Source organism: Mastigoproctus giganteus, chromosome 10, assembly GCF_048544385.1.
Source record: "Mastigoproctus giganteus isolate SK-2022 chromosome 10, ASM4854438v1, whole genome shotgun sequence".
NCBI lineage: Eukaryota > Metazoa > Arthropoda > Arachnida > Uropygi > Thelyphonidae > Mastigoproctus > Mastigoproctus giganteus.
The window spans coordinates 12,591,075-12,617,565 of record NC_143584.1 but is presented as its reverse complement, the minus strand read 5'-3'; the positions used below and the strand labels follow the sequence as shown (position 1 = coordinate 12,617,565).

The window sequence follows — 26,491 nt, the reverse complement described above, 5'->3', positions numbered from 1 at the left end:
CCACTAATGCTGGTGTCCCGCAAGGTTCAGTTCTTTCCCCCTCTCTTTACCTGTTGTATATTAATGACCTTCTTCCATTGACTGGAAATCCTATCCATAGTTTTGCCGATTATAGCACATTGCATTCCATTTTCCATTTTGAGAAACCTTGCCCTGTTCAATCAGCTTCAACTTGAATATCCACTAACAATTCCTTAAATGCCGATCTCCAGGTAATTCTCCAATGGGGAAAAGACAACTTACTTGATTTCAATCCTTCTAAAACTCATTGTTGTCTTATATCTAGCAAAAAAGATTCTTCTGCTCCTGTGCTTATCTTCGGTGACACTCCGATTTCTAGGCATGGTGATCTATCTCTTTTGGGGATTACCCTGACTTGTAATATCTTTTGGCTCAAGCACATTACAAATATTGCTTCTTCTGCATCTAAAAAACTTGGTTTTCTCTTTTTCCCTGGGCATTACTTTTCTTCCAAACAGCTTCTCATTCTGTATAAATCCCAAATCCGCCCTACCATGGAATATTTTCCCCACAACTGGGGCAGTTCCCCCAAAACCTCTCTTAGGCTTCTTGATTCCATTCAGAAGAGGGCAGTTAGGTTAATTAATGACTCATCTCTAACAGAGTCTCTCCACTCGCTGTCTCATAGACATACTGTTTCTGCTGCATGCCTTTTCTACAGATACTTCCATGGGCACTGTTCTTCTGAATTGGCTTCTATAATTCCCGCTCTCTCTTTCAAAACAGTCCGAACACGTGCCGCCACCAGCCAACGTCCATTTACTGTCCAACTTCAAACCCACAGAACCAACTTTTCATCATCCTCGTTTATTCATTCAACTGCCGTTTTTTGGAACAACCTTGCTTCATACGTATTTCCTGAAAATTACAGTCAACAGAAGTTCAAGTCTAATGTCAACAAATAACTGTTTTCGTCTTCTCAACCTCCAACCCATGCACAGTACTAAGTACTATAGATTCTAATACCTCTCGTGTATGGGGTGTCATAAAAAAAATGCTTACTGTATGTAAATTGGGTTCCTGTTTTCGATTTTCTGTTTGCTGGATGAAAAACCCGGCAAACAGAAAATAGATACTACCAAGTTTACAGGAGAAAAAACCATGCTGCTGTCGCCTGAGGCCGACTAACTCAACCACCTTGTGAAAAAGCCCATAGAAATTCCTCACGTCATCGACGAAACTGGAACTTGGGTCTTTTCTACCCGGTGTGGGGAATATGTCGGTTCTACGAACTGTGCTATCCACGAGGGCGAACACGTCGAGCATAACGATATAAACTTTGCTGAAATCAGTTGTAAGTTGTGTTAGAACTGTCCTCACGACACCATTATTTTCAAAATTCTTCCCCGTGTTAAAACTACAAAATAAAACTACTTTAAATTGGTAAGTATTAAAAGAGAAATAAATTCTGCATATACAACAATAACAAAAGTCCAAAGAAACAGGATATTTGAAGTGATACAGTTGACCCTGACGCCCCTACTTAGAAAATGACCACACCCAATAAGATTAGTGACGAGATTTTATTTACAGAATTGTCTGGTTACTTTACTTGACTTTCAGATCTCGTATGTCTCTACGATAAAGCTGAAAATTTCCCCATTTTACTAGTTTTCTCCCAAGGCCTGCTCGCTGTCCTGCACTCAAGAAAGAAAACGGTTGAATTCCAGGTCCCCAATTACAAGAGAAAACTAGGTTAAACACGCTGTTCACCGCCTTGTGTTTGTACGCAATATGAATCCAGTAAACACACCTTGGTTATTGGCAAATAAATCAGCAGTAATGTGAAACTTGTATGCGGTAATCGTACAACTTAGTTATTTACTATCGTATATCCGGCCTATGTCTTTTGAAGGTCCAAAAATTGTCTAAAACCATGGTCATATGCCATGTATAAAACTTAGAATTTAAATTCATATACACCCCTTCCTAAAAGTTTGAGATTGTGTTTCAGTTTTCTTAATTTTCAAAGTTTGTATTAAAATAGAACCAACTTGTTTACCAATTTTTATTAAAATATTTCTGTTATTTATAAAAATGAAAAAAAACGTAAATAAATTCAAGAAATTTCTAGAATATTCGATAATATTCCAGAAAGGGTAGAGTACTCCTGATTGTGATAGATGATTATTATATGATTATTATTATGAACATTATAGATGATTCTATAAAGTGGGAGTATTGTTTCGATATTGTAGAAGATTTTATGTGATTCTGGACTCTAGAATGTTTTGCAATTATATGAATTGAGGATTGAGAGCAATAATTTATAAAACCGAACACCCGTCACTCAGAAAGAGTGTTTTGTGATAAACATGACAAGAAATAAGTAACTGAGTGTGGAAAAAAGAAGTTATTATAACTCTGTATAAAGAAAGTTATTCCATGAGAAGTATTGCCAAAATATTGGGTGTTTTATATAACAGAGGACAAACCACGATCGAGACCACCGCGTGTGAAAACGGAAACACAAGATAAGACCATAACACTGTTTCTAAACGCAATCGATTTACTGCACCTGAAATCCGAACTGAGTTCAATCGGAACAGAGAAACTCCCGTGTCTTCATCAACTGTAAAACTTCGTCTTAAACAAGCAGGCTTCAATGGTCGTGTAGCGGTCAGAAAATCCTTATTAATTAAAACCGGAAACTTGGGCTAAGAGCCATCGACATTGGAAAATTGACAAAAAAGACATTGAGTTTCTCTAAAGTGTCCGAAGACATGTCTGGAGATCGGACAAAAGGACTCCCATATGAGGAAATATCTCAAATATGTGGCTACAGAGCTTGGAAACCAGGAACCTCAGATGGAACCTGATTGAGGCATATAAGTCTAAGGCGCATTTAGGGCTAGAGCCTCAAGCTGCGAACAAATTTAGACTATGTATATAAAGTGCTTAGCATCATAATACACAGCCATTTCTGAATAAACAGAAAATTTTTAAGGTGGCATCGTTTTAGGTTATATCTCATATTGTGAATGCCTTCACAACGAGTTGCCATGATATTGCACTACTTCGAATAAGTAACGCTTCACCTAAGGAGAAGACTAGTGTTACTTATTCTCAGATAGGTACCACCACCCAGACAGCACTGTTTCAGGGCTATTTGGCCCTTCGTCAGTGAGTGGGTAGGTACCCAAGTGATGCAATAATGGCAAAAACAGTCTAAATACATCATACACCATCAGGCATCTCTCATATTGTGGAGTTATACTTCATAACTGTTTTTGCCATCATTGCATCACTTGGGTACCTACCCACTCACTGACGAAGGGCCAAATAGCCCTGAAACAGTGCTGTCTGGGTGGTGGTACCTATCTGAGAATAAGTAACACTAGTCTTCTCCTTAGGTGAAGCGTTACTTATTCGAAGTAGTGCAATATCATGGCAACTCGTTGTGAAGGCATTCACAATATGAGATATAACCTAAAACGATGCCACCTTAAAAATTTTCTGTTTATTCAGAAATGGCTGTGTATTATGATGCTAAGCACTTTATATACATAGGCATATAAGTCTGTAAGGGGAGAAAGTAAAATGAAGGAGGGTGAAATTTTTACTGCTATAAATTATTCCAAAACTAGGGGCCATAAATTCAAATTACGGGGAACAAGTTTAAGACTGGATTCCAGGGAAGTTTTCTTTTAGCCAGCGAGTTGTTGATTATTAGAATAAGTTGCCTCCATGCGTGGTTGACAGTTTGGAGAATTCGAAGATCAGCTAATGCTAATACTATATCATTTTATATTTTTATTTTATTTTGTAGAATATTTTATGTTATTTTTTCAACAATTAGTTTCTTTTTGCAATTTTTTTTATATTATGCCAGGTAGGATAGTGGCTAACAGTTACTTAGAAACCGCTCGGTCTGTTGGTTATAGAAACCAAACGCCATTCATTTATTCATGCGACGAATGGCTGTGGGAAATGCAAGATTACCTCCGTACATAATCACCCGTTGAAGAGAATATTCTGTGCACGCAACGTTCTGCCAATCATGTGTCCAATGGGCTGTGCGTAGAGCAAAGGGTTCTTCAAACAGAATTTTCTTTTTACTTGTCAGTGATGAAACATTGCGATAAAAATTTCCACCAGGGGCCATCCTAGCTGCGAATGTTTTATGAATGCAAAGTTTTTATTATTATTATTATTAGCCATATGGTGCAAGGAAGCCTGAGGCTTATGCTGCACCAGCCACAAAAAAAAAAAAAAAAAATTAGTTACCCCGAGAGAGAAAACAAGAGTCAAATGTAGAAGTGAAACCTTACTTGGTTCCAGCCTTGGAACGAAGTAAGGTTTCAGAATCGTACAAAGATCACAAAAATAGGAAATTACCTTTTGATGTGAAAACATCTTTGGCCACACCTACTACATTTTTCGGATTGAAGTAAAACCGAGTGGTAACGAAAACGCGAAACGGAAATGATGCGAATGATATCGCTTCCTAAATTGCGCTAACTCAGTCACTAACGTTGATTCGGAAGTAAGTAGCGGGCGTGAGCATAAAATGGTAAATCATTCATAACTTCGGTTTTAGCTGTTCGATTTTAAAATTTAAACGGTTTTGATTTTCGTCGAAGATGTTTTCACATAAAATAAAATATATTTCGTTCGTACAATGTACACTCGGGTTTTTTTTATTTATTATTTTTTTTTACATTCTTTACTGGCCATTAAAGGATGTAAAAGAAGGTAGTAAATGATGTACTGTACATCCTTTACTACCTTCGCAGACTTCTCCTTATCTCCATTAAGCAATCTTACACTTTCTATCAAAGCAAAAATTCCCTCATTTAGCCCCTTAAAGAATAAAAAGAAAAGATGTCAGCAGTTAATGGCGCAATTAGACTTTGACTATTGGTTTGTCATTTTTGCCCTTTTTATATTTTGTTTAGATTTTAAGGAGTTGTTTAAACGTCGTATGAGGATAACCTAAAGTTAGGCGTTATAAACTTCTTGAGCGTTTCGTTACTATGACAACAGCCTAACAAGATGCCATAAAAGGCAGTGTTTTTGAATCAGTGTGAAGCATAAATCCTTGTCAAATCGCTATTTTTGCAAAAAAAAAAAAAAAATAAATAAAATAAATTGTCATCGAGAACTGTCAGCATTGACGAAGATCAAGATTAAGCGCTCTCCGACAAAGTGCAATCGTCGAAATTCGTACCCAACGTTAGAATATTCCGCAGTACGTTTGAAGATTTAATTTACGACCACTTTCTTTGAAGACTCCCTGTCAGTTGTTTTAATGTGGAGCAGGTGGCACGTTCCACTTAATATATCGGTCAAGTACATTCTATTGTCACGGTTCAACCACTCGGACAATGGAAGTTGGTAAAAATTGAAACATTGCAACTGAGGCCAATTAATGCCGATGTGGAACAGTTGTGTCGATTCAAAATCTAGCTTAACGTTTTTTCATTCCGTCTATTTGTAATAAATAATTATCGGCACTCATTCATATATAATGGTACCCACTAGCGTACCTACCCTTTTTCGGGTCTGGAGGCAAAGAACATGTTCGGGCCCCTACTTAATTAATAAAAATTGCAAAAACAGGAGACAACCAAAGACGCCGGGCCCCTAAAGAGTACGGGCCCGGAGGCAATTGCCTTGCCTGCCAACATGGCAGCTGATGGTACCGGATAAAGGAACCACTAGGTGACAGTGATCACAGTGTACTGATGTGGGATTTATTTAAAGATGTAACTACCATCAAGGGTAAAAGGAAGGGTTTGTGTTTTCGTAAAAGTGATTACAGTGGTCTCAGACAGTTTTTAAATTCTATTCAGTGGGATCAACTGATGATGTTACCAACGGTGAATTCTAAATGGGAAGCCTTCAGAGACTTAATTTTGGAGGCTACTAGGCTTTTTTGTTCCAACTAAGAAATGCTGTTCAAGGTTCAGGCCTAAATGGATGTCGGATGAATTAATGAGGCTTGTGGCAGAAAAAAAATATGCATAGGATGCATATAAATTAGCAGGTGACACAGAAGCCTACGTCAAGCCACAAAGGAGGATAGGCAGGCGAAGGCAGATTACGAGAAATCTTTGGTAAAGGACGCAAAGAAAAACAGAAAAGAGTTCTTTACTTATGTAAATTCTAGAAGGAAGAGGATGAATTAGATTGGCCCACTTAACATAGATGGTTCGACTATTGATGATCCTGCTCAAGTAGCTGATAAACTGAATGAGTATTTTGCATCTATATTCACACATGAGAAGTTACTCAAGGAGGGGAATGCCAGAAGTTTTTCAAACTCTAACAGGGAGATAAGTGATTTTGTAATAACAATGAAGCAAAGTGAAGGAGAAAATGTTGAAGTTAAACATAAAAAAGGCACCTGGGGCAGATGGAATCTGTCCAATTATAATGGAAGAGGCAGCAAGGGAAGTAAGCAAACCCTTAGCCATAATTATGAGAGCATCCTTAAAGTCAGGGGAGGTCCCCAAGAACTGGGGATGTGTAAATGTATCCCCAGTTCACAAAGGGGGTTCAATGGGTGACACAAATAATTATAGACCTGTTAGTTTAACTTCTGTTCCGGGGAAAATAATGAAATCACTGATTAAAGAGGTGATAAAGACTCACCTAGACAAGACAGCAGTAATAGTTCAGACATAGCATGGATTTGTAAAGAGAAAGTCTTGTCTGACTAATTTGATTGGATACTACGATGTGGTCACAAAGGAACTGAATGCAAAAATTATTTTGTTATCATATACTTGGATTTCACGAAAGCTTTTGATACCGTTGCACATGGAAAACTGCTATACAAATTGGAGCGGTATGTCATCAAGGGCAAATTACGGCAATGGAAAAAGGGATGGTTGAATAGGAGATGGCAGAGAGTGGTAATAAATGGACACTGCTCTACGTGGACTAATGTTATTAGCGGAGTTCCCCAGGATTCGGTGCTGGGCCCATTGTTGTTTTGTGTATTTCTAAATGATATCAATGAAGGTATATCAGGCGTAATGTCCAAGTTTGAAGATCATACAAAGGTTCGCAGGGTTGTTAATGACAGTAAAGACAATATGCTACTGCAAAAGGATCCAGAAAAGCTAGACAATGGGCTGAGAAGTGGCAGCTGAAGTTTAACGTTGACAAATGCAAAGTACTCCGTATCGTTAGCAGTAACCCTAGATAAATGCCAACTGTGTGGTACTACACTCAAGGAGGAGGAGAATAAAAAAGACCTGGGGGTAATTATGCAGTCAGATATGAAGTTCCCTAAACAGTGTAGACAGGCTGCCAGAGCAGGTCATGGAGTTTTGTCAATGATATATAGGAATTTTGCTAGCAGAGACAAGGAGGTGATTGATTATCCATTTGTATAAGATAATGGTCAGGCCACACCTTAAGTACTGCTTACAGGTCTGGAGGCCTCATTTTAGGAAGGATGTAGAGTTGCTAAAACGAGTACAGAGAAGGGCAACAAGATTGGTGGGAGGAACAAAGGGGTGCGCTTGCGAAGAAAGGCTTCAGTTCTGAAAGTTGCAGCATCTGGAAACTAGGTGATCTGATCGAGGTGTATAAGGCCTTGAATGGTTTGAGCAGGCTCAATGCTGACGGGATACTTCTGCTTGCTCAGATTAAGAACCTGAGGGGGCATAGATTCAAATTGAGGAAAGACAGTTGTAGAACAGATGTGTAGAAGTTTGCCTTTAGCCAGCGGGTAGTTGATTGCTGGAACAGACTTCCATCTGTTGTTGTTGTTGTAGAAGTTGATAGCTTAAATAAATTGAAGACTGAACTAGACAAACATTTGGAGTGACTGGATGGGTGAAATGGGAAGGTTTTTTTTTTTTTTTTTTGGCTGATGCTGTATAAGCTTGCTTTCTTGCATCATATGCCTCAACTAATGCTAATGCTATAAATAAATTTCTTTTAATGCTACTAGATGGCGCCACCATCAAGACCCACCCACCCTACAGACAAAATACATTTAATAATTTAAGTTGAATAAATTCACCTGAAGCACAAAAAAAGAATCAGAAACATGAATAATTTTTAAATTAATTGTTATTTTACTAGAATTTATTATTGATTTCACTAGAAATATCGATTATCCGAATGACGATCCGCACATGCGATTGGCGTATATCAATTAAAGTTATTTTAACAAAAAAACAAATGGAGGTCTAGATTCAATTCTCGTAGACGAATTTCTAATGGCGAAATAGCCGATCTCAAGTAGAAGGAGTCGGGATTTTTTACCTGTTAATTATTTCTGGATTTTCATCCCACACAACATGCAAATTGGTGATTACTGATATAATATATATATAGGTTTTAATAATGTCCACAATCTCACCTTCGGCTTTCAATTTAAATTGACTAATTCGAAAGGGCTCGACGAGAAATTTAGTCTATAATATTTAACAGAACTAAATAAAACTTTTAATTATGAAACTACACAATTGAGACATATGATTACTTATGGCCACTCTACGAGAGTTTCTCAAAGTCGGTTCCTCGCGGATTATGGAATGGAAATAAGGCTTATCCTTGGGGTGCAGCAGTTGCAACGAAACAATCCGGTACCCGTACTAAAAAGGACCTGAAATCCTAAGGGGTCCAAACTAAATTCAGGTAAGGCGAACTACTTTCTTTCCTTTCCACAATCCTGCACCCTGGCCTGTGAACTCTTGAACTGATCCTCCATGGAAGTAGACTCAATGAGCCCTTGAATCTAATTTAGAAATATCATGAGTGGAATTGAGCATTTTGTTGCTAAATGAGTTCATTGGTTATAGGTAAACCATTTATTCATAAATGATCAAATCTAACTGAAAATATCAGTTGGGGGATTATTTTTTCAAACTAACTTTCCGCAAAAAATATGAAGAGTTATCCAGTGAAGATATGATATGAATGGGTGCGGTGACCTGGATCGTAATGTCAAATGAGAACTTTATTGCCGCACAATTGAACTTACGATACTAGTAACAATCTTCTCAACCAAGAATAAAAATATTTCGAAATATTAACAGGTATTAATATAAATGACGTGCAGGTGGGCGTAAACATTCTGTGCATTGAATTCTGTTTTATTGCACGGATGTGATGAATGAAGCAGATTTAAATCTGCAGATCTAGTTAGTAGTAGTAATGGAGGCATGTAGCTTATGTAGCATCAGCCAAAAAAAATTCACACATCTATTACCTCTAAAGGTTTGTCCGGCTCCTCCTTGAATTTATATAAGTTATCACCTTCCACAACGACAGATGGAAGTTAGTTCCAGTAATTAACCGCCATGTTCTCCAACTGCTGCAATTTGCAGAACTTAAGCCTTTCTTGGTAAGAGTACCCCTTCGTTCCCCTCATCAATCTTGGTGCCTTTCTCTGCACGCTCAAGAAACTCGACGACCTTGCTAAAATGAGACCTCCAGACCTGTACGCAGTGCTCAAGGCCTGACCAGACCATTACCTTATACAAAGGGATAATCACCTCCTTTTATTATTTTATTATTATTATTAATAGCCATATGATGCAAGGAAGCCTGAGGCTTATGCTGCACCAGAGAAAAAAAGTTCCCGAGTTACCCTGAGAGAGAGAGAGAGTCAAAAGTAGAAGGGAATCACCAAGAAAGAGAAGAATGATGATATCCAGCTCAGGACCCTGGGTGTGCCAAACCCATACTCACCAGATGTGAGCCCCCGGGGTCCCTACTATCAAAATGTGAGAAGTAAATCATGCGACTTTTACTATTTTTATCAAGTACATATGGTGGATATAGAAGTTGTTGAGGCTTTGATGCAAGAAAGCAAGCTTATGTAGCATGAACCAAAAAAAAAAAAAAAAAGGAAAGAAAAGAAAAAGTTTTTACATATCCATTCATTCCCTCTAAACGTTTCTCCAGTTCTTCCTTGAATTTATTTAAGCTATCAACTTCCACAAAGACAGATGGAAGTTTGGTCCAGCAATCAACTACCCGCTGGCTAAAAGCAAATTTCAGCACATCTATTCTACGACTGTCTTTCCTCAATTTGAATTTATGTCCCATGAGGTTCATAATCTGAGCCAGAGGAAGAATCCCATCAGACTTGAGCCTGCTGAACCCATTCAAGTCCTTATACACTTCAATCAGATCACCTCTCAATTGCCTAGTCTCAAGACCTACAATTTGCAGAATTTAAGCCTTTCTTGATAAGAGGACCCCCGTCGTTCCCCTTACCAATCTTGTTGCCCTTCTCTGTACTGGCTCATGCAATTCATATCCTTCTTAAAATGAGGCCTCCAGACCGTTACGCAATACTCGGGATGTGGCGTGGCCTGACCATTGCCATATACAAAGGGATAACACCTTTTCCCTACTAGCAAAATTTCTGTATATCATTGACAACACTCCATGACTGCTTTGCTCAGAAAACTTCATATCTGACTGCACAATTACTTCCAGGTCTTTTTCATTTTCTACCACCCTAACTGCAGTACTACACAGTTGGTAGGTTACTCCAATTCACAAAGGGGGATCGAAGGGTGACACGAGTAACTACAGACCAGTTAGTTTAACTTCTGTTCCGGGTAAAATAATGGAGTCGCTGGTTAAGGATGCATTGCAGGATCATCTAGACAAGACTGCAGCAATAATTCAGACACAACATGGGTTTGTTAAGGGAAAGTCTTGTCTGACAAATTTGATAGGATATTATGATGTAGTTACAAAGGAACTGGATGCGAAAAATAATTTTGATATCATATATTTGGATTTCAGGAAAGCTTTTGACACTGTTGCACATGGAAGACTATTGTACAAATTGGAGCAGAATGGTATTAAGGGTAAGTTGCTACAATGGATAAAAGGATGGTTAAGTGCTAGAAGACAGAGGGTGGTAATCAATGGGTGCTGCTCTTCTTGGACTAATGTTATTAGTGGAGTCCCACAGGGTTCGGTGTTAGGTCCACTGTTGTTTTGTATATTTATCAATGATATTGATGAAGGTATATCAGGCTTAATGTCGAAGTTTGCAGATGATACAAAGGTTGGCAGGGTTGTTAATGACAGTAATGGCAGTGTGCTACTGCAACAGGATCTAGATAATTTGGGCAGATGGGCTAAGAAGTGGCAACTGAAGTTTAACCTTGACAAATGCAAAGTACTACATATGGGTAGAAGTAACCCCAGAGAAACGTACCAACTGTGTGGTACTACACTTAAGGTGGTAGAAAATGAAAAAGACCTGGGAGTAATTATGCAGGCAGATATGAAGTTTTCTGAGCAATGCAGACAGGCTGCCAGGGCAGGTCATGGGGTTTTGTCAATGATATATAGGAATTTTGCTAGCAGGGAAAAGGAGGTGATTATCCCTCTGTATAAGGCAATGGTCAGGCCACGCCTTGAGTACTGCGTACAGGTCTGGAGGCCTCATTTTAGGAAGGATGTAGATTTACTTGAGCGTGTACAGAGAAGGGCAACAAGATTGGTGAGGGGAATGAAGGGATCCTCTTACCAAGAGAGGCTTAAGTTCTGCAAATTGCAGTGGCTGGAGACTAGGCACCTGCGCGGTGATCTGATTGAGGTATATAAGGCCTTGAATGGGTTGAGCACGCTGAATTCTGATGGGATCCTTCCACTTGTTCAGATTACGAAACTAAGGGGGCATAAATTCAAATTAAGAAAAGACAGATGTAGAATAGATGTGCGGAAATTTTCCTTTAGCCAGCGGGTGGTTAATTGCTGGAACAAACTTCCATCTGTCGTTGTGGAAGTTGATAGGTTGAATAAATTTAAGGAGGAACTGGACAGGCATTTGGAGGGAATGGTGTGATTTTTTTTTTTTTTTTTTGGCTGATGCTGCATAAGCTCATACATTTGCTTTCTTGCATCACATGCCACTACTACTACTACTACTACTACTACTACTCTGGGGTTACTTCTACCCATGTTCAGTACTTTGAATTTGTCAATGTTAAACTTCATTTGCCCCTTCTCAACCCATCTGACCAACTTTTCTGGGTCCTGTTGCAGTAGCACAATGCCATTGCTGTCATTAACAACCCTGCCAACCCTAATATCATCTGCAAACTTGGATATTAAGCCTGATATGCCTTCATCAATATCATTGATAAATATTCAAACCAACAGTGGGCCCAACACCGAAACCTGGGGGACTCCAGGTTTCGGTGTTGTTAATATTAACGTTAGTCCATGAAGAGCAGCGTCCATTGATTGCCACTGTCTGTCTTCTCCCACTCAACCACCCTTTTAGCCATTGTAGCAACTTGCCCTTAATACCCTACTGCTCTGGATCGTACAGTATTCCATGTGCAACAGTATCGAAAGCTTTCCTGAAATCCAAGTATATGATATCAAAATTATTTTTTGCAGCCAGTTTCTTTTTAACCACATCATAGTATCCAAACACATTTGTCAGACAAGACTTTCCTTTAACAAACCATGATTGTCTGAATTATTACTGCAATCTTGTCGAGAGGATCCTGCAATGCTTCTTTAATCAATGACTATTAATATACCCGGAACAGAAGTTAAACTGACAGGTCTGTAATTACTCGTGTCACCCTTTGATCCCACTTTGTGAATTGAGGATACATTTGTACATCTCCAGTCCGTGGGAACTTCCCCTGAGTTCATGGGTGCTCTCATAATTATGGCTAAGGATTTGTTTACTTCATTTGCGGCCTCCTTTAATATAACTGGATAGATCCCAGGTGCCTTTCTTATTTTTAACTTTAACAATTTCTCCTCCACTTTTCTCTCAGTTATTACAGAAGCATTATGCTCCCTGTTAGAGTTCAATAAGCTTCTGTTCTCAAATTCCCTACAGAATTCCTCATATGTGAATGTAGATGCAAAATACACATTCAGTTTGTCAGCTATCTGAGCAGGATCAATAATAGTCGAACCATCGATATCAATTGGACCAATCTGATTCACCTCCTTCCTTCTAGTCTATATAAGTAAAGAAGCCCTTGCTGTTTTTCTTAGCATCCTTTGCCAAGTATTTCTCGTAATCTGCCTTCGTTTGCCTAATTTCCTTTGCGACTTGATTACGGACTTCTTTGTCACCTGACTAAAACCAAGAATAAAAGCTACCTCTGATACAAATTAATAATTATTACTTTTTTATAATTTTTTTTTGTCGTCGGTTGAGGCCACCGTCAATAGTATTAAAAAAGTAACTGTTTAGGCTGAGGTTATGTTTGAATTATTGATTTCATGCTGGCAGTCTAATAAACAACTTCTCAAGCATTTCTGGTGTACACTACTTATCTACTTATAAAATACAATTATTAATAACTAATTTTTGGCGTTATTGATAAAACTCCAAAGAGTTCTGGATTTTTCTCTTTAGTTTGTTTTAATTTGGATTATTAATGCATTAAACTTGATTACAGGTCCAGCCGAATGGGGAAAGATGTATCCCCAGGCAATTGGTAAGCAACAGTCTCCCATAGATATCATAACAGCTGAAGCTCGTCAAGATCCTCATTTGACACAACGACCTCTGTCTTGGAATTACGTGCCAAAGAACTGCAAAGCAATAATAAACACAGGTCATGGATGGAAAGTGGACGTTGAATGTCAAGGATCTTGTAAGTTCGACAGTTAATAAATTATGTATTAAGTTATTTTTCCTGCTAAGATAATGAATATAACGTAAATAATAAGGCATCACATCTCAACTTTATTTGCTGTAAACTTATCTTGCATTAAAAAAAACACAAAATAGTTCTGTAGCTGTCATTAAACTTAGAACAGTATGAAAAACAATATCCTCTCAAAAGTATTCACTAATCATAATTCTTCGAGAAACTTGATACCTTTTTTTGGCTACCTGGCCTTAATTAACTTAAATTGTTTGAAATTATTAATTTTAACTAATTAACAATACACATAAGTGATGTTAGAAGCAGGTGATATTTTTCTTCTATTAGCTTTGTACTGAAATGGGAAATTCTGAATAGAAGATAGATGATCAATAGAACCAAATTTATTAGTTTAAACCTTGGTGATGGCGAAAAAAAATGTGAAAATTTCCATTTTCTTTCTATTTTCTTCTATCCCTGTATCTGGTGGTGATGTGTTCTCTTTCGGCTACTTCCATTTTCTATTATTAGGTTGCCGTAGTATTTTCCCTTTTATTTTTTGATTACATCAGATTTTGTTTGGTCTCTGTGGTTTGATTTTATTTTGAATTACTTAGGAACTTTCTTTGACTGGTCATAATCCCAGGTCAGATATAATAGATGTAGCGTATCTCTCAAGTTTATCTAAAATAAGTGGTACTTCTAAATAACAGATTTTAAAAGAAAGTCCTAGCTCACATAGAATCCATTTCCTTTCAAATGTTATAATGGCCGTGGCAGAATAGTACAGAATTGTCAAAAATTTATCTGTAGAACTTTGTAAACACTATGAAAGTGGCCTCTGTCCGAACTAAAAGGAAGGGTCGTTCCACCAATCTGCTTATGATTTCATTGTTGGGAGGATACAACCTTGTAAGTAGGCAAATTTGCCTCTTATCACTGGAGAGATCTGAGTTCAAATATCGCCGCAGTGACTAAGGCAATAGAATTTCACCTGTTATTCTGCGTTTTTCAAGCTGTGCAACGGCAAATTGGCTGTGAAGACGTACTGCAATACAGCACCACATGATAATATGTTAAAAAAGAAAAAAGCCAATAAAAGTTACTCGTGTGCAGATGAGATTCAAACCTCTGTTTTTTTCCACACGGCATGGAAGGACGGTAATCATGCATCTCACGAACTTCCATGGAGGTACTAACGGTGTATGTTTAGCAAGTATTATAGCAGAAAGGATGACTGCTCTTCATCAGTACTTAGAAGGTGTGCAACCACTTCAATACTCAAAGAATGACGGTATATTACCTCGCCGGTAGCACACCGTCTTTCCTCTCTACACCAGATGGAAAAGTTCTGAGTTCAAAACCCATCAGTGATGCAAAAAATTTCATGAACTTTTTTTCTTTTTTTTTTTTTACAACGTGTCTAAATTATTCGTCTCAGGTGAGGCTACGTGAGCCACCGCAACTCTGGTTTTTCATCCCGAAAACTTACGGAAGAAAACATACAATTACAAGCACAATATACTGACACCGCATAGCCTTAGTTGCTTTGGCGCTTAACACCTACTCATTTTACTCTTGAACGAACGGAGAAACTCCCGAAAATCGTTATCCCTGAACAGACTCAACTGCGACCGAAAATGCATGATGGATGAGCGAGGTGCTCAACGTCTCCAGATTATCAAGTGTACTTGTCGCCAAACGATGGAATAGTTAACCACTGTATTTAGTGTGTAAATATCACAAGTTGTAGAACCTGTACCACGCGAAGAACTCTACGAAGGATGCACTACAGGCAGGGCCGAATTTAAACATGTGGCCCTAAACTATAACGTGTATGAGGCCCTTCTCTCTTACAGTTCACCTGTGAAAATATTAAAAAAGGATTTTTTAAGATGGAGCGAGACCCTAGTTTGTTTAGCTTATATGTAAATCCGGCCCTGACTACAAGAGTTTCTGCTATGCGTGTTCTGTAATCATAGTCGTTAACTACACCACTAGTCGCTAGGGCGAATTTAACATTTAGTTTTATATTGATTCTAGGTGTTATTTAGTTTAACACTTCATTTGAGCTTATCAACCAGCGTCTCATTCTATTTGTTCTAATTTTCTTAAGCAATCACCCCCCCCCTGGGTTCTTCACTAGTTTTTCTCATGGTAAATAGCGATGTCACCTTTTTTTTTTAAAATTACCACACGTCTTCGAACAAACGCCGATTTTCACCAGCAGGTGGCAGCATTGTTGTACAGTAAACGTTAAGTTGCGTCGTCTTGTATGCCATCATTATCGAGCGCAGTTGCTTCTGCAGGTTGCTTTATTATTTTTGCATTAAGCGAATATTTGTGCGTGTTTTATGTTATTTAAACTTTTCTGAGCCGCGTATTATATGAGTGAATGGAAAAATGAGGGGAAGTGCAATCAGGCAGTCGAACTTTCGTGAAATCTTTTCGTGTTCCGTGAGGGATATCACTAGATGGTTTCCCGGACACATGAATAAAGGAATGAAGCAGATGCAGCAAAAATTAAGACAAGTTGATTGCATCATTGAAGTTCACGATGCAAGGATTCCTTTCAGTGGTAGAAACCCGTTTTTTTATAACAACTTAACGGCCATAAAGCCTCACATTTTAGCTCTTAATAAAATGGACCTGGCCGATATGTCTTACCAGTCCGTTATTGAGAAATGCTTGAAAAACGACGGAATACAAAATGTTATGTTTATGAATTGCAAGGATTCTTCTAATATTGGTGTCAATAATATTGTATCGACCGTTCAAGAACTAATAAAGAATTCCGATCGATATCATAGAAGTGAAACAGACGATTTCTGCATTATGATAATTGGAATTCCAAATGTTGGTAAATCTTCGTTGATTAATATTTTAAGAAACATACACTTGAAGAAGAGAAAAGCCACAAAAGTTGGAGCCGTTGCAGGAGTAACTAGAAGTGTCTTAGAAAGGATAAAAATATCCGAAAAACCGCCCATTTACCTATTGGATACCCCTGGAGTTCTCTCTCCCGTTGTTAAAAGTGCAAATGTAGCACTTCGTTTAGCACTATGTTCCACATTGCAAGATCATCTAATTGGGGAATCTCTCATTGCAGATTACCTTCTTTTCTGGCTAAACAAACATCGGAATTTCAAATATGTTGATTTTTTGCGATTGACAGAGCCAAATGATGATATCAGAGTAGTATTGCTGAAAACTGCTGTGCAACTAAACAAGACTGTGCGCATTAAATCACCTGAAGGCTACATGAAGGATGTACCTGACTTGTTGGCTGCAGCTAATCATTTCATTAGAGGCTTTCGGGAAGGTGCATTTGGACAAATTCTGTTAGATACCGATTATATTGAAAAATTTCTAAAATAGAAAGTTGTGAAAAAAGACTTGTGTATGTTCATAAGAAGCAGTGCTTTGAAGTTGGTTAAATACAGCCCAGTAGAAACAACAGCTTTAAAAATGCATGAAATTTGAGTTGTAAATATAATGTATATTTGTTTTAAATTCAATGCACTGTTTGAAAAAATAAAGTTGTTTCCTACTAGAAGTTTTGTGTTTGGAACATAGAAAAAGAAAGCAGTCAGATTGTTCGGTACTGAATATATAAACATTTGGGAGCCAGTTTTGTATCATCAGTAAATTTTCATGTTCTTTTAGATGAATTTAAAGTGTCATTTGTTATTATTATTTTTTTAAAGTTTTTATTATTAAGCTTATTCTTCCAAGTTGCATTACAGTTCAGTAACTATGAAAGATACATTATAGCCACAGAAGCTGACAATGCTTAAATTTCTGCCAGTTATTGGAAAAGATTAGATGTGATATAAAGTTGTATTTACTAAGTGTAATCGGTAAAAATGACAAAAGAATGATCTACTTTCAGGTATAGTGTGAAACCAATAACTTATTTAATAACATTTTAGTTTCAGCAGCTGGATTTTTATTTTATTTTTTATTTTTTTTGATGTGATTCTTGATAATAGTAACAGGATAACAGTTTGATGTATAATTAGGTCTTCAAGGAGGACCTTTGCAACATGCCTACCAACTATTGCAGTTCCATTGTCACTGGGGTAAAACAAACAGTTCAGGGTCAGAGCATGCTGTGGATGGCATAAAGTATCCAGCAGAAGTAAGATTAATTTCTACAGTCAATTCACAAGTTATTTTGAAATGATTGTCTCCTAAAGAATTTTGCATGATTTTTTATTTTATTTGGCACTTAATAATAATAGTGATGATGGATATATTATCTTGCTATATATTAAATCTAAGAGGCAGAGCCAGCATCGGGCATCTGCAACCAGTGCAGCAGCTCTGGCATTTGCACTTTCTTGGGGCATTTGCTAGGCTGAATTTACTGAGGCATCATGGTGCAATTGCCTTTTGAACCTAAAGTTGTAGTGGGAAGACAGCAGTAATACTGTTCAACAAAAAGCTCTCTCCACAACATCATAATGCCTCAAAATATGTGCAACAGGGCCCCATACAATCTAAATCTGATATTGGGAATTTCCATAATGAAAATTTATATTCCGTATGAATTTATTTTTACTAAAATAAAACCTTTGTAATTCAAGTAACTTGAATATTTTAGAGTTAACTTTAGTAACTCAAGTGTTAGTTACTAAAACTTGATAGGTAAGAAAAGCTGCATTGGATCTTTGTTAACTGTGAGTAAGATTCAGCTATCACACTTTACCCGCTTCTTTGTAAGTCGGTAAAGGGTATACTGAAGTGCAACAGCTCTTTGCCCTTGCTGACCTGCCTCCTTGTGCTCTTAAAATTTGGAGGTATTCATTCCCCATTTGAAGTGTAATGGTAATATTACTTCTCTTGGTAATAAGAAAATATTCTAATAAGAAGTGAATAAATTATTTGCACATGCTGGTAGTCAAGCAGAATGTCTGATTGTGTTATTTATTTTTAAATTTACTTTTGTACCTAATATGCATTCTTCATCAGGAAAAGAGGCCCCAGAAAATGGCAATCTGCATAATTGATTATTTCGATTTTAGCAAATCATTTGATTATTTCAGTTATACTCATTTGATTATGAAAATAATATATCATTCAATCATTTCATTTGATTACATCATTCAAATGATTAGTAGTTAGTAACTATTAATCAATCGATTATTTCTATTATTGAAATCTCTGTTACTAATCATTTGATTATGCCGATTATTTGTTCTTAACCGCCCCTCAGTGCAGTGAAACCTTCATGTTTCTGTATGAATTCCACCCATCTGTACGTAAGGTAGTACAAATTGTGGTTAGTCATTGCTATGAACTTCTACCTTTATTTGTCCTTATAATGTTGATCACTGTCTACCTATGTTCAATTAAAATTTTGCCATTTGAAATAGAATATAATTGAATGCTGCTTGTATTTATTTAAATTTAGAAATCGTGTTATGAATAATTGCCAACATTCATAATTCTAAATAAATGTCAACATGCCGAATTGTATCAGGTTTTGCTGCTTCTACCAGGCAGTTTATCTGCTACGCTTCAGTACCTAGGTGCACCCATGAGGGAGGACTAATATGAATAATTCTCATATGAAGCCTTATATCATAAAGCTTCATATAAGACATGGAGACCATGATTTAGGTGAAAGTTCATTACTTTCTTGAACAATACAGTTTCTCAAGAACTGTGTGTGAAATCGGTATATTCATTGCATGAAACAATTAAATACAACAGACCATTGTTTTATGCATCAAAGAATTTTACCTGTATCCTGTAAACATTTGATATAGTGCAGCAGCAAAACTGCAAATTCTATGCCCATCCCACAAAATTTGTGAAGGAGCCCCAATGCTCACTAGCAATCATGTAAATCCAACCATATTGGCCCTTATCGCGGGATTTTAAGCAATGATTTGAACAGCAGTTGTTTTGTTCGGCATATGATGCCTCACATATTTACCAGCAATTAAAAGAAAATAGTTATTCCTATATTCCCTTTCTGTAGATGCACTAACAAAGCATTTTCACTGACTTGGAATTGCTTCATTTGCAACGATCAAAAAAAAATGTAGGCTATACAGGTCAAAAGGGAAAATGATATTAGAATAGTTTTTTTTTTTTTTTTTTTTTTTTCTGGCATTCTAAATTCAAATCCATCAGAAGGCACTGGTGAATTTTATATATCAATCAGTTTTTTTTAAGGCATAAAAAATAACTAGTTTAAAATAGAAAACTTTAAAATTTTATTTTTAATATTAACAGTATATTTTATGAAATCAGAAAATATCATTAAACAAGTTAGTTAATGTATACAGTACATTTCAGGGACATTTTTAATTTTTTTCTAAATTAACTGAATTTTTGTCCTTTTTTTTGTAATTAGCATTAGTAAAGGCACACAATGCAAGAAAGCAAGCTTATATAGCATCGACAAAAAAAAAAAAAAAATTAATTTCACTCATCCACTCACTCCAAATGGTTGTCTAGTTCTTCCTTGAATCTATTTAAGCTATCAGCTTCTACAATGACAGATGGAAGTTTGTTCCAGCAATCAACCACATGCTGGCTAAAGGCAAACTTCCACACATGTCCTACAACTGTCTTTCCTCAATTTGAATTTATGCTCTCTCAGGTGATTATTCTGTGCAAGAGGAAGAATCCAATCAGCATTAAGCATGCTCAAATCATTCAAGGCTTTATACACCTCAATCAGATCACCTCACAGGTGCCTAGTCTCCAGACACTGTAATTTGCAAAACTTAAGCTTTCTTTGTAAGAGCAACCCTTCATTCCATTCACTAATCGTGTTGCCCTTCTCTGCACTTGCTCTGACTTGGATTTGACGCACTATAGCCTTAGTTGCTTCTTTTTTTTTTTTTTCCTTTGGTAGTTATTGGCGCATCGGCTTCTGTGGCCATAATGCACCTCCCAAGGTTTTTGCAGTACTTTGATCCAAGCCCGAGGAGGGATTCGAACCCATGACCTTTGGGTTGCCAGGCAGGCGCTTTACCCACCCGGCTAGCCCGGTCAGCTGCCTTAGTTGCTAATGCGGCAATAAAACCCAAATCAAATCAAATCTGCACTTGCTCCAGCAGCTCTACATCCTTCCTAAAATGAGGCCTTCAGACCAGTATACAGTGCTGAAGGTGTGGCCTAACCATTGCCTTATACAAGGGGATAATCGCCCCTCAAAAAATTCCTGTATATCATTGACAAGACACCATGAGCTACTCTTCCAGACCATCTGCACTGCTCAGAAAACTTCATATCTGACTGCACAATTACAATTACAGGTCCTTTTCATTCTCTACCACTGTCAGTGTAGTACCACACAGTTGATACGTTACTCTGGGGTTACTGCTTCCCATATGCAGTACTTTACATTTGTCAATGTTAGACTTCAGTTACCTCTCAGCCCATTTGCTCAACTTTTCTAAATCCTGTTGCAGCAGCGTACTGTCATTAACAGCCCTGCCAACCTTCATATCATCTGCAGACTTGGACATTATGCTTGGTATACCATCATCAATATCATTAATAAATACAGAAAACAACAATGGACCCAACACTGAACCCTGAGGGACTCTACTAATAACATTAGTCCACAAAGAGCAGTGTCCATTGATTACCACTCTGTCTTCTCCCACTCAACCATCCCTTTATCCCTAGCAGCAATTTGCCTCTAATGCCACACTGCTCCAATTCGTGCAACAGTATCAAAAGCCTTTCTAAGATCCAAATATATGATATCAAAGTTATTCCCTGCATCCAGTTCCTTTTTGACCACATCATTGTATCCAATCAAATTGGTCAGATAAGGCTTCCCCTTAACAAAACCATGCTGTGTCCGAGCTATAACTGTACTACAGTCCTGTCTAGATGATCCTGCAGTGCTTCTTTAACCAGTGCCTCCATTAATTTTCCTGGAATTAATAGGAGTGAAAAGTAAATACAGATATCAATTAATGACTAAGATATAACTTTATAGAACACTTAATAAAATTATAACTTTACATTCTCTAAATTTAGCTGTCCAATTTAATTACAGCTGTATAATGTTTATTACTCTTCTCCTATATACTTAAATTTAAGCCTTTTTTTTTTTTTTTTTTCTCTCTCTCTATATATATATATATATATATATGTGTGTGTTCACAAGTGACACCATGTTCATGAGGCTTACATTAAAATACAAGCAAAACATGCATGGACTATCTGAAGCTAACGGTACTACATTAAAACTACATTTAATCTTGAAATATATTTTTTCCATACAAATTATATGAAAAAAGAAATAATTGCCAGTTCTTTGTCTGATTTTAATGAAATTAGGAATGGCAACATATATTTTATTTTTTGCCAAAAGGCCCAAATATAAAATTTCATGAAATTTTCAGTTACATGAAGACAATAGGGGTGTGTGTGTGTGTGTACACTCCTAAAAATGAAAATAAGAAAAACTCGATGTTAAATTTCTGTAAAAAACTGTTTTTGTTTTGTTTTTTTTTTGTACATGGTGCTATAAAGAACTTCTTTATAGATAAACTTTTCCAATTAAAAAATAATTAATGCTGGAGATCAAAAGTGAATATCATACCAAAGGAATATTAAAATTCAAATGACGTAATTCTAATAATTTAAATGTTTTTCTGTTTTGTTGTCCAGTCATCAAGCATGCTGGCTCTATGCTTGTTCATACTATCTCGCAATGCCAAAACTTCTCCTGCATCAGATGTCACTTACATTTATTACCATTATCCAACCACTCAAGTATGTGCATTTTTCGATTCTTGTTTAATTCAAGTTTTGCTGGCCAACAGTGAAGACAACACCTACATCTGGATATAAATAAACAAATTATAAAAACATGTCTAAAGTACATCATATGGGACTTTATTTTAAAAAATGTATTCAAAATATACATTTTCAATATAAAGTTTGCCACAAAAAGGAATAATTTTGAATTATTTTATGCCTTTATTACAAGCATAGTAATTATGGTAAAAATCCACCAACATGCCTGCTAATGTTATATTTTGATTCTGCCTAGTACACTGGTGTGCAAAACTTAAGGACCAACACTATTTCTAAAGGTTACAACCACAAAATCAAACGAAACAGCCTGTGGCAATTTGCATAACTGTGGCTGTTCAGTAGAAAGCTGGTGCACATGCAAAAATTTGAATCGTGATGAGAGGGCTCACATAAACAGATAAAAGCAGCAGTTATGTTCAAATTACCGAATGGTGAGCACGATGGCTTTGCTTGGATAGGCAAAGCCATTGTGCTCACCATTAGATGGCTTTGCCCGGAGTTGAATAGCTGGGAAGGTCGAAGTGCAAGGAGTGTGGCTGCAGAGTTCGGTATTGCCCATAGCATCATCAGCCTTCAGAACGACAGGTACAGCTGTTCAAAGGACCAGTGGTGGTTGTCCACGAAAAACAATGCCAAATGATGACCACTATATACTCCTACAGGTCAAGAGGGACTAACACCAGACAGCAGGATCCATTGCAAACCAGCTGCACAGGAAGCAGGATATCGCGGTTTACTGTGGCCAGGTGACTCCACAAAGGTGGACTGTTTGCCCGAATGCCAGTACGCTGTGTCCCTTTAACACCTGCCATCGGAGACACCGTTTACAGTGGTGCATCAAACACAAGGACTGGACAGCAGTGCAATGGGATAAGGTACTCTTTACTGATAAGAGTAGATTAGTCTCAGCAGCGATTCTGGATATCAGCTAATCTGGTGAGAGGTTGGCACACAGTATCACCCTGCAAACATCACTGAAAGAGATCAATATGGCGGTCGAGGTGTTCTCGTCTGGGGAGGCGTTATCTTGGATGGACGTACACAACTCCAGATACTGGAAGGCGGTACTGTAACTGGTGCACGCTACTGTACTGAGGTAATCCTTCCCCGTGTGCATCTGTTCCAAGGTGCCATTGGCCGAGTTCATGTTTATGGATGATAATGCCACACCTCATCGCACTGCAGCTGTTTATATGTTTTTGGAAACTGAGGACATTGTTCGTATGGATTGGCCTGCCGATTCCACCTATCTAAATTCCATCGAACACATATGGGACACTCCGGGGAGACGCCTAGTGGCACATCCACACCCACCAGAAAATGTTCACCAGCTGAATATGGCGCTGACAGAGGAATGGACGATGTTACCGCAAGAATTTATCAACAACATTGTTCTAAGTATGAACAGGTGGTGCAAAGCCTGCATCAACATTAGGGATAGCCATATCTCCTACTGAGGACCACCTCTTCTCTTTGTTCCATCTTTGGCAGTGATGCATCTGTACCATGGTAGCCAGTGCTATGTTGCCATTTTTGAATAAAGTCCCTCTGTACCGTTTTGTTTCCGTTGTGTCGATGTTGTTTCCTTCATTATTTCTGTACCTCACAAGGTTCCTTTGGTATGCTTTTCTCATATCCAAGCCACTCCTATGCTACAGGTGAAAACCTGACTGGTCCTTAAGTTTTTCACACCAGTGTAGAAGGATAATGCCAGCTACAACCATTCTTGTGTAAAATTCACATACAAGATATGACATCTCAGTACTTTTTTTAAAAACCAGTTTGACTATAATGATCTCCCTCTCATTATAAAAGACTTATTGTATGTTATGTTTCTGCACTTCTCAGTGGTTACTGAAGTGAATGATGCATCAAAAGGGTGGTTTTAAGAATTAGGTTTCATTAATTCTTAGTATTACTCATAGAACATTAGGAATGTAATTTATTACTAATTATACAGTTCAAAACAATTGTTATTACTATTAAGATCTAGAAAACATATCTTAAAGCTTAAAAAGGCTTCTGCTTTAATGCAAAGCATAATTGACAATATTAATTCCTTATGCAACCTCCAGTAATAATTAGTTGGGGAAAAATAAAAGATTTTGTGTTTTTCAGCTTCATTTTGTCCACTGGAATGTAGATCTGTACAACAGTATTGAAGAAGCTATGTCTTCCAAGCAGGGTTTGGCTGTCCTAGGAGTGTTTTTACAGGTAAATTAATAATCAGTTTTAATCAGCATTGCTCGAGTACTGCTTAATGTGTATTTGCTTCATAGAGAAGAAAATGTGTTAAACAATTATAAAGCTTATAAATAAATGAACACATTCTATATGAATACATTATGATGTACATTTGAAGGTTGCTTCAGACAATGCATCTATTAACGTATGACTTGTCTTAATTTTTTTATTATATGCTGCTGTCTCTTAGTTCTGTTTCCAACTAATTATAGACAGTTTATAATAGATGGCAGTGTGAAAATATCTCTGAAAATCAGAGGAGGAGATTGCATCTTGATCTCAATTGTCTGATTTGGGCTTTCAAAAGTTGCTATTTAAAGAATTGATAAAAACAAATCAAGCAATACAGTGCATAAACACATCATGGAAGATATTGCACCAAAAAAGTAACAGTGGGGTTTTTTTTTGTTTTTTTTAAATTCTGATTTGATTTTTGATAATTTTACTGTAAAAATAAGAACAAATTATTTTAAATGCACTCATGTATGAAGTTTTCACTTTTACAAAATTTCAAAAAATTCTGTGAAAAAACTCACTCTGCAGAGCCTGCCACTATCAAAAACTTTCTCCAGAAAAATGTATGTTGAACATTCTGCAAGTTCAGATTAATTTGCAATCAAGGTATGCAGAGAGTAAGAAATGCAAAAAGACTGGCAAAGAGGGGGGAAATGTAGGGGATAATTCTGATACAGCATAAGTAAACTTTGTTAAGGTGTTTGATACCATCATCTTTTCTATAAATTGAAACAATGTACTATTGGTGGGTAAGCCCTATGATGAATAAAAGTTTGGTTAAATGATAGGAGACAAATGGAGTTAAGTAGCTATTGCTCTCATTGGACCAGGGGCTCAAGTAGAGTTTTGCAGGATTTAATGCTTGTTGCTTCTGATATTTGTTAATGACTTTGAAGGCATGTGTATATATAATGGGTTTGATCCAAAGTTTGCCAATGATACAAAGCTTAGTTACTTTGTAAATGAGTAGCTAAGGTATGCTGCTTCAGCAAAATTTGGATAAAAGTATTCATTTGATCTCAGATATGGCAGTTAAAGAGCACAATATTGGAAATTAATTGAGAAGCAACAAAATTCAGGAAATTGATAATGTATAACCGGCGGAATTACTTAACAAGTACAGGTCACTGATGAAAAAAAGCCATGAATTAGGGTTGAATTTGAAAGTGTCTGCAATTCTTCCCAGACACGATAGGAGGGAGTATATGATGAGAGCCCTGTCGATCAATTCGGCCCTGGAAAGATTGTGCAAGGCTCAAGGGGTAGAATTTTTTTTCAGCCTGGTCTGTATTTGTTAACAGGAGAGACTGCTTCTACAGGGATGGGATACACTTAAATAGAAAGGGTGCAAGAATGTTTGCTGATGCTATCGAGGCAGTGTTAGGAGGGTCGGAAAACTGCTTGATTGGGGGGATACAAGGACTAATAGATTAACAGGTGCCACTGGCAGAGGAGAAAGTGATTCTTGCACTGCTTCTATTGGAATGAGCAGCAGCTTGGAAAATAAGATGCAGGATATTTCAGGGACTGCTGGGAATCATTGGGGTACAAGTAAACACATGGGTTGTGTTAGGGTGGCTAAGAGGAAGAGCAGGTGCATGTATACTTGCGTGTACACCAATGCTAGGAGTCTAGTAAATAAATTTGATGAATTTTAGGTATTGCTCAAAACATCAAAGGCAGATATTGTTGGGATTTCAGAGACGTGTCACACAGATATAAGGAATGCAGAACTGGAATTTGGGGAGTACAATGTCTACAGAAAGGATAGGAAGGGAGGAGGGGTTATGCTATTAGTTAAGAAACACATAAAATCCAAGGAAGTGAAGCCAGTCGACATCGCTGGACAG

At 37.3% G+C, this 26,491-nt stretch overlaps 2 protein-coding genes across 2 annotated transcripts in view; both read left to right on the top strand.

Annotated features, from left to right (window-relative positions):
* Positions 1-26,491, top strand: part of LOC150078721 (carbonic anhydrase 13-like) — an 86,803-nt gene that overhangs the window by 44,331 nt on the left and 15,981 nt on the right. The window contains exons 2-4 of the mRNA XM_090382296.1: positions 13,392-13,589; positions 17,606-17,724; positions 24,501-24,596. Of these exons, the coding sequence (XP_090238422.1) occupies positions 13,392-13,589; positions 17,606-17,724; positions 24,501-24,596 (413 nt within the window). The remainder of the gene's footprint in view (positions 1-13,391; positions 13,590-17,605; positions 17,725-24,500; positions 24,597-26,491) is intronic.
* LOC150078722 (mitochondrial GTPase 1) lies at positions 15,899-17,005 on the top strand. The gene has a single exon (XM_090382295.1). The coding sequence runs from the start codon at positions 15,987-15,989 to the stop codon at positions 16,959-16,961; it is 975 nt and encodes a 324-aa protein (XP_090238421.1). The 5' UTR covers positions 15,899-15,986; the 3' UTR covers positions 16,962-17,005.

Bases quoted from the DNA above. Each gene is read 5' to 3' on its own strand.
- LOC150078722 (XM_090382295.1), top strand. From the start codon at position 15,987: ATGAGGGGAAGTGCAATCAGGCAGTCGAACTTTCGTGAAATCTTTTCG.